Raw genomic sequence first — 16,032 nt, 5'->3', positions numbered from 1 at the left:
AATAGCCTTTGCTTCTTATTTCACTGAACAAAACAGTGTTCTTCACTGTACAGAGGCGTAGTAAGAATCTGGAAAGAAAGACTTCAATCTGCTTCTATGGAATCATGTTTTGCAAACAGACTTAAAGTTTAGATATCAGAATCAGGTTCAAGATGCCTTGGAAAATATGGAGGCCAGCACCCATGATGGAGCTGTCCAATTTTACAACTCTCTGCAGCTTACTTTGATCCTGTTCTCATCTTCTGTTTGCTTGTTACCTATTTTTATTCTGGCCCAGGATAACTCACATTTATCGGATGAACCTGGATCGGACTTGAGCAGCAGTAAACGACTTAGCAAAAGCAACATTGACATCTCGGGGATCGAAACTAAGGAACCAAGAAAGCTATTGTCAAGAAAACAGAGTGACTCTTCTACCTATGACTGTGATGCCATAACACAGCACCATGCTCTTCTGTCAAGGTAATCGTGACAGAGATTACTAATGTGAATTCAGTGGAATTGTTGGGAGGGTGAAACATAGCTCTTTTTTTCTGAGTCATGGAAAACATTTCTTCCTTTCTAAGATTATTTTTAGAGAATGTGGATGTTGCTGGCAAGGTCACTTGCTGTTCAACTCAATGCATTTTCTTGCTTGGCCATTTCAAAAGGAAGTTAAGAGTAGACAACATTTCTGTGGGCCTGGTCTCCTAAATGGGATCATCTCGGTGAAGGCAACAGAGTCTCTTCTCAAAGAATTGAACTGGATGTGTTTATATTAAAAAAAAATGTTAGTGTCACGGTTACCTCCTGAAGCTATTTTTAACGTGTTTCAAATTAATTAAATAATTAATTGCACTTAAGTTCCCCATCAGTAATAATGGAATTTGAACTCCTGCCTCATGTCCAGGGTAAATTTATTTATTTATTTATTGAAATGCAGTGTGGAATAAGCCCTTCCAGCCCTTTGAGCACACTGCTCAGCACTCCTCCGATTTAATCCTACTCTAATCATGCAACAATTTACAATGACCGATTAACCTAACAATGAGTATATCTTTGGACTGTGGGAGGAAACCGGAGCAACCAGAGGAAATCCACACGGTCACGGAGAACGTACAAACTCCTTACAGATGGTGGCGGAAATTGAACCCAATTTGTCTGTACTGTAAAGCGTTGAGCTAACCACTATGCTACCATGCCACCCAAGTTAAACTGGTGCTTTTAAATTTATTGGAGTAGATTAAAGGTGGGAGCCACGTTCACCCCATTGTTCCTGCACAGTACCTGAATCAGCTAGCTTAGTAAAAAAAATAATTAATTACAGAGGAAGTAGGAGTCAGGGATTTTTCTTTCATTCTGGGCCGCAATGCAGTGTCAAACAGACTGCTCCATTATTTTTAAGTAATCATCAATTAATTGGATCACATTCCCAAGTCCATCTTCGAAGCACCAGTGCCCATGAATAGAAAAGTCTGTAGAAAGTGGTGGATGCAGGCAAATCACGGGCAATCACAGGCAAAGCCATGCGCACCATTGAGCACACTTGCAAAAGAACAAATCGTCTTTGTTGGATTTTAAAGCCTCCCTCTGCAACTGGATCTCGGACTTCTTGATGGAGTGACCTCAGACTGTCTGCATGGGCAGGAAAATCTCTAGCTGTATCACACTGAGCAGCAGCGTCCCCCATGGATCTGTGCATAGCCCAATGCTGTTCACACTGTTGATGCACGACTGTACTGCTAGATGCAGCTCTAACCACACCATTAAGTTCGCTGATGATACAACAGTGGTTGAATTTACCAGCAATAATGAAGAGTCAACATACAGGGACGAGGAAGAGTGGCTTGTGGATTAATGTGAACACAACAACTTAGAGTTATTTATTACAAATTATTATAAATTGCACATTGCACATTTAGGTGGAGACGTAGCATAAAGAGTTTTACTCCTCATGTAAATGAAGGATGCAAGTAATAAAGTCAATTCAATTCAATTCATAGAGAATTAGAGCACAGAAACAGGCACTTCAGCCTGCTGAAACCATTTAAACTGCCTACTCCCATCACCCTGAACCAGGACCATAACCCTCCATGCCCCTACCATCGAAGTACCTATCCAAACTTCACTTAAACATTGAAATTGAGCTTGCATGCGCCACTTGTGCTGGTAGCTTGTACCACATTCTCACAACCCCTGAGTGAGGAAGTTTCCCCTCATGGTTCCCTTACACTTTTCACCTTTCACCCTTAACCCATTACCTCTTGTTGTAGTCCCGCCCAACTTCAGTGAAAAAAGTCTGCTTGCATTTACCCCCCTGATAATTTTGTATACCTCTATCAAATCTCCTCTCAGTCTCCTACATTCCAAGGTCCTCCAGACCCGGCAAGATCCTTGGAAATTTCCTCTGTACTCTTTCAACCTTGTTACATCTTACCTGTAGGTAGGTGATCAAAACTGCACACAATATCCAAATTAAGCCTCATTAACATCTTATACAACTTCAATATAACATCCTATCTCCTGTACTCACTACATTGATTTATGAGGTCAAAGTGCCAAAAGCTTTCTTCATGGCCCGGCAGTATCTACCTGTGATGCCACTTCCAATGAATTATGGACCTGTATTCCCAGATCCCTTTGTTCTACCACACCGCTCAGATCCCTCCCTTTCACTGAGTAAGATCTACCCTGGTTGATCCTACTGAAGGGCAACACCTTGCACTTGTCTGCATTGCATTCCACCTGCCATCCAGCTGATGCAAATCTCTCTGCAAGCCATGATAACCTTCCTTGCTGCCCACCACACCCCAAATATTTATTTAGTACATAGAAATCTACAGCACATTACAATGTTGTGCTAACAATATAACCTAATCTAGAAACTGCCTTGAATTTCCCTAATGCATAACCCTCTATCTTTCTAAGCTCCATGTACCTATTTAAGAGTCTCTGAAAAGACCCTATTGTATCCACCTCTACTGCCTTCGCTGGCAGTACATTCCACGCACCCACCACTCTCTGTGTGAAAAACCTACTTCTGACATGCCCTTTGTACCTACTTGCAAGCACCTTAAAACTATGCCCCTTGTGTTAGCTATTTCAACCCTGGGAAAAAGCCTCTGACTATCCACACGATCAATGCCTCTCATTATCTTATACACATCTATCAGGTCACCTCTCATCCTCTGTTGCTCCAAGGAGAAAAGGCCAAGTTCACTCAACCTATTCTTAAAAGGCATGCACTCCAATCCAGGCAACATCCTTGTAAATCTCCTCTGCACTCTCTCTATAGCATCCACATCCTTTCTGTAGTGAGGTGACCAGAACTAAACACAGTGCTCCAAGTGAGGTGTAAGTCTGCAAACTTGCTGATTCAGTTAACCATGTTATCCAGATCGTTGATAAGGATGACAAACAACAATGGACCTAGCACTGATCCCTGTAGCATTCCACTAGTCACAGGCCTCCAGTCAGAGGGGCAACCATCTACCTCCGCCCTCTGGCTTCTCCCACAAAGCCAATGTCTAATCCAATTTACTACCTCATCCTGAATGTTGTGCAACTGAACCTTCTTGACTAACCTCCCATGCCGGGCCTTGTCAAATGCCTTACTAAGGTCCATGTAGACAACACCAACTGCCTTGCCTTCATTCACTTTCCTGGAAACTTCCTCAAAAAGCTCTCTAAGATTGTTTAGACATGATCTACACACATGAAGCTGTGCTGACTATTCTCAATCAGTCCATGTCAAACAAAATACTTATATATCTGGTCCCTTAGAATGCCTTCCAATAACTTTCCTACAACTGTTGTTAGACTCACCAGCCTATAATTTCCTCATTTATGTTTGGAGCCTTTCTTAAACGGTGGAACAACATATCCTCCAATCCACTGGTACCTCTCCTGTCGCTAAGGATGATTTAAATATCTCTGCTAGGGCCCTGGCAATTTCTACACTTGCCTCCCATAGGGTCCAAGAGAACACCTTGCCAGGACCTGCAGACTTATCCATCTAGATTTGCATCCGGACAGCAAACACATCCTCTTCTGTAAACTGTATGGAGTCCATGAAGTTGATGCCACTTTGCATAACTTCTATAGACTCTGTCCGTCTCCTGCGTAAATACAGATGCAAAAAGATCTCCTCTATTTCTTTTGGCTCCTCACATGGATTACCATTCTGATCTTCCAGAGGACCAATTTTATCCCTTGCAATCCTTTTGCTCTTAACGTACAGTATCTGTAGAATCACTTAGGATTCTCCTTCATCTTGTCTTCTATGGAAATTCATACCTTCTTTTAGCCCTCCTGATTTATTTCTTAAGAATTCTCTTTCATTTCTTTGTGCTCTTCCATAAGCACCTCATTTGTTCCTACCTGGCTACACCTGCTGTGCATCTTTTTTTTAACTGAGTCAGGGCCTCAATATCCCTTGAAAACCAAGGTTACCTACATTTGTTATCTTTATCTTTTATTCTGACAGGCACATATAATTTTTGTATTGGCAAAATTTCACTTTTGTAGGCCTCCCACTTACCAAGTATAGCTTTGCCAGAAAACAGCCTGTCTTAATCCATACTTACCAGATCATTTCTGATACCATCAAAGTGGGCTGTTCTCCAATTTAGAATCTTAACTCACGGCCCAGTCCTATCTTGTTGCATATTTACCTTGAAACTAATTGCATTGTGAACTTGAGCCTTAACGTGGACAAGACTAAAGAGATGATTGCAGACTTCAGGAAGGTGCAGGCTGGCCACTCCCTTCTGCACATTAATGGCTCCTCCGTGAAGAGAGTTTACTGGAATGCACATCACGGATGAACTCCCCTGTCCTTCAATACTGCCTTTGGTCAAGGAAGCACAGTAGCACCTCCACTTCCGGAGGAGAATGAGGCAAGTGAGGCTCCCAATCCCCTTTCTAAGGACATTCCACATCCTACTGGAGAGTGGCCCCGGCGGTATCACCATCTGGTATGGGAATTGCAAAACATCTGACCACTGGCCCCTGCAAAAGAATTGTGAAGACTTCTGAGAGAATCACTGGGGGCTCTCTCCCCTTTCCTCCCCATGCCCTGGTCATACACCAGAAACACTTCGTTTTCAGAGCCCTGAGCAATGTCAAGGACCCCCCCCCCACCCTTCTGTACCATAATCTCTTTGACCTCTGACCGTCAGGCAAAAGGTACCACAGTATAAGAACAAGGACAGTTAAATGGAAACAGCTCCTACCCCCAGGCTGTGAGACTTCTGAACATCCTGGTACCACACAATGTATGATATTTATTACAGTGCCAGTAGCAGTAATATTATTGTATATTTAACTAGGTGTCATATATGCACATTATGTCGACTTGTACATCTGCAGAATACTTAACCAGTAATGTTACTGTGTTAATATTATTTTATCTGGTGTATGTGATGTATGTACTGTGTTTAACACCTTGGTCCTATGTTAGTTTGTTTAGCTGTATACGTACATGTGTGCATGTAGACATGTGAACGGCTGAATAACAATAAACTTGACTTGAAGTTGAATTTACCAGAACTCTGCGTAGGGACTGACAAGCAGCCAGTGTGCAAAATAGGACCAATAGTACAGATAAAAAATAGCAGCATAGCAGTTAGTGGAAACCTATTTACAGCTTGGGTTGTTCTGGAAATCGGAGGTCCATTCTGGTGTCAGCGTCATCGGAAAGAAGTGGGATCGTTCTCTCTAGGATGGCGTGGGTCTCTTTCGGGGGCTCCAGCTTCCTCCCACAATCCAAAGACGTACCGGTTAGTAGGCTGATTGGTGATTGTAAATTGTCCTGTGATTGCACTGGTGGTAAATAGGCGCTGTGGCTCGTTGGGCCGGAAGGGCCTGTTCTGTGCTGTATCTTGGAATAAATAAGTAAAATGAAATGAATTGTGGATACATGAGTCATGGAATGCCTGAAAGTGGCTCTGTAGGTTGTGGAATCAGTTCAGAGTGGTGATCCGTTCACCAGTTCAGGAGTCTGATGGTTGAAGGGGTAGTAACTGTGAGCATGGCCTGGATGGCGTGGGACCTTGATGCTGTTTTCTTGTAACAGTGTTCCACGTAAGTATACTCAATAGTGGGGTGGGCTTGTCCTGCACTGGACTGGGCTGCATCCACATTTTCCATTTATAGGCATTGGTTCTTCCATTCCATGCCCTGATGCAACCAGTTAGTATACTCTCCACTGTGCATCTGTAGAAGTTTGTCAAAGTTTTTGGTGACATGTCGAATCTACAGACACTTCTAAGAAGGCAGGGGTGTCATTGTCTCTTCATTGTGATGGCTCTTACATGCTGCTCTGAGGACAGATCCTCTGATATGTTGATGCTAATGAATTTAAAGTTACTTACCCTCTCCACCTCTCATCCCCTAATGAGGACTGGCTTATACACCTCCATCTTTTCCTCGTGTAGTTAATGGAGACATTGTTATTGTTGCAGTTTTCAACGAGATTTTCAATCTCCTTCCAATGTGCCTGATTTGTCACTACCTTTGATTTGACCAACAGTCACAAGCATAAAGTGAGTAGAGCAGGGAGCTAAGCACACATCCTTGTGGTTCACTTTGCTGATGGTGCTTATGATGAGATACTGCTTGCCAATCTGAACTGACTGGGGTCTGCAAGTTGGGGAATTGCGGATCCAGTTGCACAGGGAGGTATTGAGGCCTGGGATTTGCAGCTTAGTGATAAGTTTTGAGGGAGTAATAATGCTGAATGCTGAGCTGTAGCCAGTGAAGAGCATTGTGACGTATGCATCTTTGTTCAGGTGTTCCAGGGCAGAGTGAAGGGCCAATAAATGGCATCTGCTGTTGACCTGTTGTGATGGTAGGCAAATTGGTGCAGTTCAGGCTACTCCTCAGGCAGCAGTTGATATATTTCATCACCAGCCTCTCAAAGCACTTCATCACAGTGAATGTCAGTGCTACTGGATGATAGTCATTGAGGCAGGTTACCACATTCTTCTGGGACACTGGTATGATTGAAACCTGCTTGAAGCAGGTGATGCGAGAAGTTAATGATGTCAGTAAACACTCCAGCCAGTTGATTAGCAATAGTGATTTCTACTGTTGTCCAATAATCTCACTGATACCCTTTCTGCAAGGCAGTCTGCCATCTGGTAAGGAGGAATTTCTTTAGCCAGAGAGTGGTGACCCTGTGGAATTCACTACCACGGAGGGTGGTGCAGGCCACGTCACTGGGTGCATCTAAGGCGCAGATTGATAGGTTCTTGATTGGACAGAAGGTGGGAGAATAAGGTTGGGAAAAATAAACCTTATCAGTCGTGATTGAATAGAAGCGCAGCCTCGAAGGGCTAAATGGCCTATATCTGCTCCTATACCTAATGGTCTTACAGTATCTAAGATTGGCCCAGACCAGACTCATGATGTATTGCTGGGAATCCTGGGTTGCTACAGGTGGAAAGGCAGCTCCCTCAGAGCCCCACTTGGCCATTGATGACAAGGCTGGAATGGAGCCATTCATTGGTGACTGAATGGTCTAGGTGTGAGGTGGCCACTAAAATTCTCAATTTGCAACTGAGGAGCTTCTGGATGGGAATTTTACAAGTCTGATCAGCACATAGAGTGGTGAGTTCAGCAATGAAACAAGGGTTTGGATAGCATTGACTCAAGCTCTATTAAAACATTCTTGATATTGTATTACAACATATAATGCTAGGCTTTTAATGATTGAATCACTGGTGTACGTTAACATTCACAATGTTTCATGAATCTTTTTTCTGCATGAAGCAGTTTAAAATATCGAACAGAATTTTGTTGAGCCATATCAGTCACAACATTAGAGTGAAAAGGAAGAAATTATAATCATTAACTTAAGCATGACTAGAAAAGCATGCTATCCTCGTCAAATGCAGAGAGCACTTGAATTAAATCTAAAAGAATGTCTGATAGAAAATGATACAGATTGATCACCCCTTAGCTGAAATGCTTGGGACCAGAAATGTTTCGGATTTTGGAATTTTTTTCAGAATTTGGAATATTTGTATCTATATAATGAGGTGGCTTGGGGACGGAACCCAAGTCTAAACCTGAAATCCATTTACATGATGTATACAGCTTATACATATACTCTGAAGGTAGTTGTATATAATAATTTTGTGTGTGAAATGATACTGTGTATATTGAAGCATCCGAAAGGTAAGCTGTCACTATCTCAGCCACCCAGGTGGCTGGGTGGCATCGCCATCATTCCCCACTAGGAATTTTTGTGCTGTCGGAAAGCTGTCTTGTCTTACACTTGTTCATCACACATATGTACTGATGCAACCGTTCATCATGTTAGAGTTTTTATCTGCGATGATCGTAGAAAACCCATCAATAAATTTCTCAATTTCTTCATGACCAGCAGATGCTTTATCAGAATCAGGTTTAATATCATGGGCATATGTTGTGGAATTTGTTAAACTTGTGGCAGCAGTACAAAGCAATACATGATAATGTTTTTAAAAAAACTGAATTACACTGAGTATCAATTCAATTAAAGTTTGATTTTCATTTAACCATATACGAATATTCATGAATACAGTCAAACGAGACTGTGTGACTACGGGGTCAAGATGCAAAGACACATTACCAACCATCACACACTGTAAGCACACACAAGATCTCGATCACGTAAAAAGAGTCCCAAGGCCCATCTCCCCCCACCCCCCACAATGCGGTACATATAGGGTGGTCCAGACCCTTAGCCCACTGGTATCATCTGTCGACACAACCGGACACCTGCTAGGTGACAGCATGGCTTTGAGGCCCAGTCTTTACCGATTTATAAATAATATTAGGAAAACACAACCAGATAAGTATATACGTATATAGTCCAGACCCCTCAGTCCATTGTAAATATTCAGTTGCCACAAATGTGCTTTGGCGCCCACAGTAAAATGCGATGGCATGGATGCCTTTCTGGTGGCTGAAAAGCAAGCAACCCTGCAGCATGAGACCAAAGTCCATTGAGGGCCACTAAAAAAATCTGCATTCGGCCGCAACAGAGCTTGTCTCCTGCCAAGTGAAACCTTGGGAGGGCGCGCCAGCTCCATCCTGGACACTGTGCCACACCGCATCTGGCGACTGCCAGCAGGTGACACCGCGGATTCAGGCCTAGCCCTCGCTAACACCGAGGACTAGACCCCCTCCATCCGTTTCTGCTCGCATTCAATAAATCAACAAACCAAGCCTGCGGTGTACAGTTAACAATGTTCAAAGGGGTCTTGCGATCACAAGAAAAGCGAACATGACAGCCACTGATTACCTGACTGTCAGCCTCCATTGACTCAGGCAGTAGCACATTATGCAGTTCCTTTATTATCTCCACCAGCAAGCAACGTGCTGATGGTGTAGACCTGCAGTCCTTTGTGTTCTTAATGTATAGCAAGATCTCGCAATCATTGGACGTATGCTTAAGTAGAACGGTAGCACCTTTTGTTGACCCTGTAGAAGCCTACCAGTCGGGTCACCATCTTCCCAGGAGCTCACTATTTATATGCATATTAACTATGTAGTGCAAAGACGGAAATAAAAACAAATGCAGTGAGGTAGTGTTCATAGGTTCAATGTCTATTTAGAAATCAGATGGCAGAGGGGAAGAAGCTGTTCCTCAGTCGCCGAGTGTGTGCCTTCAGGCTTCTGTACCTCCTTTCTGATGGTAATAATGAGACGACGGCAAGCCCTGGGTGATGCAGACCCCTAGTGATGGACGCCCGCGTTTCTGAGGCACCGCTCCTTGAAGGTATCTTGAATACTACGGAGGCTAACGCCCATGGTGGAGCTGACCAATTTTACATCTCTTTCACCACAAATCTTTAAACATTTAATTCCATACCTTATCTTAACTTTCTGCAACCAGCCTGCTGAATATTCACAATTACCTTCAATTTTAAGTTCATTGTGATAGATCTTTACTTCATAATCAGTATACTGTTGAGCGGCCTATGTTCACTCCGACGCCGATGAATCCATTCTTTCAATGCACGATCAAGATCTTCAGTTTTTGCTTTATGCAGTGTTTTTCTATTTTTCACTAACTTCTATTCATTACTTTCAGCATAGATCCTTAACAGTTTGTCCTTCTGTTTCTTCAGGTCGCAGATAGGGGTCATTCCAGCACCATACCCTTCTGTCAGACGCTTCACGTTTACACCACTGTCAAGTTTTTCTAACAACTTGACTTTCTGTGTTATAGATAAACATAAATGTTTCCTCTGCTTCTTCTTACAATTACCCATAGGAGTAACTGCAGGCTTTTTGGACATTTTTCACAATACCTTCACTACAAGAGCAGAGAATAACCACTGCGAGTAATGCACAAAGCTCTGGCTGTGAGGACTGCTGAAAACAATCTTTCGCCAACAGGACCCCACTCAGGGCATGTGAGGTCACTTCTAAGAACTGTTTGTGGTGCACAGAGATCTGCGCATTGCAGGGGAACCTTCCCGGTGTCTTGTGGAATTTTCTATTTGTGGCGACATGTCAGTGCTCAAAAAGTTTCAGATTTTGGAGGTTTTCAGATAAGGGGTGCTAAACCTGTATAAACATTGCAGAATTTTAAATTCTATTTGTATACAATATTTTTCAGATCATCTCTCATTGGCAAGCATTAAAATCTATCCAGCAATAAAACCATGAATCTTGTAGTGTTTTCTGTATTGACAGTTGTTCAGTATTAAAATGACAGTTTAGGCATGCAATTTAAGAGCTGAATGATTTATTAAATGCCTCAAATATTGCACTATTACATTCCATGATTTTTTAATGAAGAGCTACTAGTCATTTTTATATATCTTTATTTTAAAAGGTTCAATTTATCATCCCCACCACTATATAGAAATTAAAAATGTATTATTCTTACAAATTGCCGTAATTTCTTCCTAATTACCCCTTTTAGACCAATTGAATGAAATATTTCTAGTCTTGTTACTAAAATGAATTATCTTGTAATATTCCTCGTACTTACTGCTGTAAAAATTTAAACTTTGGCAGAATGAGAACTTGCAGGCAATGGAGGGATAAACATGCTGAGACATTCAGATATTGTCCCAAACATGGCCTGCCAAGGGTCCTTGATTTTTTGTTTACTCACAGTGGCCTTGACACTGGGCCAGTTCTAGTGAACCCTCTCTTCAAAGAACCATGGGTCAAGAGGGCAGCAAGTATGCACTCGCCGCTATCAACAGCTTCTCTTTATGAGGTTAAAATTACCTAATTAAAGTTAACCTCTACAACTTATGTTCTCAGTATTATTCATTTATATATTTTGTCTTGTTTTGCATCTCAGTTGTTTGTCAATCTTTGTGTGTAGATTTGCCTTTGATTCCATTGTATTTTTTGTTCTGCTGTGAATGCCTGTAAGAAAATGAATCTCAGAGTAGTACTGTATATGGTGACATAAGCGTATGTTGATAATAAATTTATTTTGAACTTTGAGTTGAGCTGATGCATTGGACACCAGTATCACCAAGCCGTTCCCCTTCTGGAATCCTAACAGGGGCTTGTGTACCTTTGTATATTTAATCTCACCAGATGGATCTCCATCACTGGGTTGTAGTGAGGGGAGGAACAAGCACCATCAGCAGCCTCCCACGCCTGTGTTACTAGTCTTGTCTGGGGTGAGCTACACTGCACTCCCTGACAGTACTCCTTAGAAGTCCAGATGTCAGCTGGACTTGGGTATATTTGGGTTGTCCTCCCAGAACTGTGGCAAGCATTCACTTAGCCAATTTCTCAAGTGTACCATTTCCAGCATCTGCAGATTTTCTCTTGTTTCTCTTATTACACCAAATTATTTTGGCACAAGAAATCTTAAGGCATATAGTTAGTTCACATAATTATTATGTACAGTTGAACTTAAGAAAATATAAATTAGGCATAAGAGTAGACCAACTTGTTTTTTCCAGACTGTGGTGTAATTCAATAAGGTCATAGGTGATATGGGGTGTCAGGGAGGGGTAGCACCGCTGGTGGGGGAGCATGTCGCGTCCTTTTCAAGGCGGTTATTCCAACTTTGGTCCCCACCTGGCACTCAGCTCTCGCCTGTGGCTCCCCATAGCTGTTGCATATGACAGCGGCCACACCCCGGGCAATGGCTTCAACAAGCTGGCTAAACCAAGTGAGGGTAGCCGACGGGTCTCAAACCCATGGTGAGATAGGGAGATGTCTATCTCAGCATGTGAAGACAGACTCTGGCGGATTGAGCGGACGAGACCAATGGAAGGTCCAACAGTCAAGAAGGCGGTCTCTGCAAGTGTCGTGGAACATGTAGAGCAGGACAAGACACAGAAGACGTCCTGGTCATCCACTGTGCCTAGTCCCATCTCCAACCGTCTCGACTCTGTCTTGCCACTGGATCCAGATGGGAATTGGGAAGAGAGAGTGAGGCTGACGCTGCGCAACTCTCCCTCACTTAAATCCAAATCACGCGCTAGCCTTGACACCATCATAATGGTGTCAAGGTCCTCATCGACGTTGACGATGGACGAACACAGGTGATATGATTGTAACCTCACCTCTGCACATCATTCACTGCCCATAACCTTTCACTCCACTCCTTATCTAGAAACTACCTCTGTCTTAAAAAAAGATTCAATGACCCTGCTTCCATCAAACCTTGATGAAAAGAGTTGCAAACACTCATGTCCCTGAGAGAGAAATGTCTGCCTCATCTCTGTCTTAAATGGAGGCCTCTATTATAAACAGTGACCTCTGGTTCTTATATGCTTCAGTCAAGTTTCATTGACTCCTCTAACCCCGAGCCAATATAAGCCTTTAAATCCTGATGATGGGTCTCAGCCTGAAACATTGGCTGTTAGTTCCTCTCCATAGATGCTGCTTGACTTGCTGAGTTCCTCTGGCATGTTGCGTGAGTTACTCTGGATTTTCAGCATGTGTAGGAGCTCTTGTATTTCCATTATAAATTCGACCAGCCTTTCCTCATAAGACAACAGTCTCATTCCACGTATTATTCTAGTAATCCTTCTTTGAATTGCTTCCTTCCTTAAATAAAGAAACCAATACTGTGTACATGGATGTGATCTCCGCAATACTGTATAAATAAAGCATAACTTTTGTGTTCAGTTCTCCTTGTTATAAACAATCAAATTCTATCAACTTTTCTAGTTACTTCCTCTGTCGACATGTTGGCAGCAGCAGCATATTGGACTAAGATACCATGCTACAAAAAAACAGAATATTTTCATTGAAAAAATGAGGAGAGATGCCAGTTTGAATCAAAAGCACTGGGCCCACACATTGTGCTGGTTTGTGCGAGACTGCCAGCTTGTGTTCTAATTCTGACTATTGCACAACTGTGTACATGTCATTATCCTCTCCAAACCTCTCCAGCTGAGCATCTTAAACCTATGGAAAGTAAATGTTACTGCTTCAGCAGTATACTGCCTGTTATCTTCTGGCCAGAGTCAACCCATATTTATTTATTTCTATAGAGTTACACCGTGGAACACACCCTTCTCCCCAGCCTGCCGCACTGCTTAGCAACCCAGCTATTTAAACCTAGCTTAATCACAGGACAATTTATAATGACCAATTGATCTACTAACTGGTACATCTTTGGAATGTGGGAGGAAACCAGAGCACCCAGAGGAAACCTACAGATGGCATCAGAGTTAAACTCCAAACAACGACACCCTGAACTGTAAAGGCATCACTCTAACCACTACAATCTCGTGGTGCTCTCTAAATCATATTATATCAGTACTGCTTTGTTTTATATGAAACCCACTGCTAGTTTGTTTCTGTGATCTGAACTTTTCTTGGGACACCTTAACATACAGTTAAAATGCAAAAATATGCAAATTTAAATTACGTGCAAAGATATGCAGTTACCAGATCAAAATCAGTTGGCTTTTATTTAAAATATTTCCCATAAGATAATGGCATTTATTTAAATAATTTATTTTCAATACAGAATTCACTCCAGTGCGTTAAACGATGACCCTGATTTACAGAGGATGAACAGCACCAACATATTGGATGGAACCACAGTTCGATTTGATTTTGACGTCTCTGATTTCTTTCTCTTTGGTTCCCCATTGGCCTTGGTTTTGGCCATGAGGTGGACAGTTCTCCCTTCTGTTGAAGGTAAGATGTTTCCAACCATGCAACATCTACTAGTATCTCATTCAGAGAGAAGTGCATGCAAACTAGAAGTTGCACCATAGTTCTCAGCATGCAAGCTCTGGTTATGAGACTGCAATGAACAAAATTATTCAAGTAATTTCTATTTCACTTAATTGATGCTGCCATTGATTTCCCTATTAATTCACACCTGATTTGCATTTCCAATATAGAAGATTTGGATATCTGTATCCACTTATCTGGTTCGATCGTTTGTTATGTGGTACTTCATATGATGTGGGTGATCATGATGTTCCCTTGACCATGATCATTCTTGGCAAATTTTCTTACCAAAGTAGGCTACCATTGCTTTCTTCTGGCCAGTATCAATGCTCTTCAGGCACCTTCCAGGCTGGTGTCAGTGGTTGCATAACCAGGACTTGTGATATGCACCAGCTGCTCATTCAACCGTTCACTGCCTGCTCCCGTGGATTCACATGACCGTGATTGGGGGTGGAGGGTGCTAAGCAGGTGCTACATCTTGCCCAAGGATGACCTACAGGGGAGCAGAGGGAAGGGGTGCCTTACACCTCCTTAGGTAGAGACATATCTCTACCTTGCTCCACAGTTTATCTCATAATTATTCAAAAACTGATCAGGTTTTGTTGAAGCTGTGTCCACAAATGCATTAGCTTCTTTTTAAAGATTGGACAAATATTTAGCACCAGATCCTAGGTTGGATCATGCTGCTCACTAAATGGTAGAGTTAGCAAATGCGGGTCAGCTTTGTGCTTGGGCTTCCTGGCATGTGTGTGTAGATGATGGCAGAACACTGAAGGTCAAATGCTAGCACAAACTCATCGGATTTGGAGTGACAAAAGGTTGCCCACCCTCCTCTGCCTTGTTTGTACGTTGTATTGAGGCTTCAGCTGAGTCCACCAGGAATGACATGAGCATGAGAAGGATGTTGATCTGAGGCAAAGGGGATACCCAGTTCAAAGCCAGTGTACTGACAATGCTGTCTTTTAGCCGAACTCACTATCAGTCTGTAGATGGACCAGCACCAGTGACCAGTTTGAACTGGCCAAGTCAATTGTAACAAGAGTGAGGTGTGTTCTTTGGCAGCTTGACAATCCCTGACCAATCCCCACATTCCCTTTGCCATCAGGTCCAACTAATTGAAGGTGCTGGGAATCTGATTCAGAGGAGCCTGAGCGTACAGCCAGAATAAATAGCCAGGTGAAGCAGCAATTGGGAGTGTGGGAAAGGCACTCCCTCTTTGTGATAGAAAGAACCTCATCATTTTGTTTGAGGTGTTCTTGATGTTGCTATACATGGCATGATTGTAGCCCATAAGCCACTTCTGTGCTATGCAGGTCAACTGAGCCATTTACTACCTCATCTACCTCAAAATAGATTGTGGATATACAAAACAACACGCACAAAATACTGGAGGAACTCAGCAGGGCAGGAAGTATCTATGGAAAAGAGTGAACAGTCAACGTTTTTGGTCAAGACCCTTCTTCAGGAATGAGAGGGAAGGAGGGAGATGCCTGAATTAAATGTTGGGGAGTGGGGGGAGAAGCTGGCCAGAAGGTGATAGATGAAGCAGGGTGGGTGGGAAAGGTTGAGGGTTGGAGAAGAAAGGATCTGATAGCAGATCAGAGTGGACAATAAAAGAAAGGGAAGGAGGCAGGGACCCAGGGGAAGTAATAGGCAGATGAGAAGAAGTAAAAGGTTAGAGTGGGGAATAGAGGGAGGTTGGAAGTTTTATTCACCAGAAGGAGAAATTGATATTCATACCATCAGGTTGGAGGGCACCCAGACAGAATGCTCCTCCACCCTGATGGTGGCTTCATCTTGGCACAAGGAGGGGCCATGGATCGACACATAGGAACGTGAATGGGAATTGGAATTAAAATGTTTGGCCACCGGAAAGTCCCG

At 42.7% G+C, this 16,032-nt stretch overlaps 1 protein-coding gene across 4 annotated transcripts in view; it reads left to right on the top strand.

Annotated features, from left to right (window-relative positions):
- pitpnm3 (PITPNM family member 3) overlaps window positions 1-16,032 on the top strand; it is a 647,225-nt gene that overhangs the window by 527,802 nt on the left and 103,391 nt on the right. For all 4 annotated transcript variants that reach the window (XM_072243575.1, XM_072243576.1, XM_072243578.1 and 1 more), the window contains exons 8-9: window positions 278-462; window positions 13,940-14,112. In XM_072243575.1, coding sequence (XP_072099676.1) covers window positions 278-462; window positions 13,940-14,112 — 358 coding nt within the window. The remainder of the gene's footprint in view (window positions 1-277; window positions 463-13,939; window positions 14,113-16,032) is intronic.

This window comes from Mobula birostris, chromosome 25, assembly GCF_030028105.1.
Source record: "Mobula birostris isolate sMobBir1 chromosome 25, sMobBir1.hap1, whole genome shotgun sequence".
Lineage (NCBI taxonomy): Eukaryota > Metazoa > Chordata > Chondrichthyes > Myliobatiformes > Myliobatidae > Mobula > Mobula birostris.
Note: the sequence above shows the minus strand (reverse complement) of the source record. Positions and strands in the feature narration are given on the sequence as shown.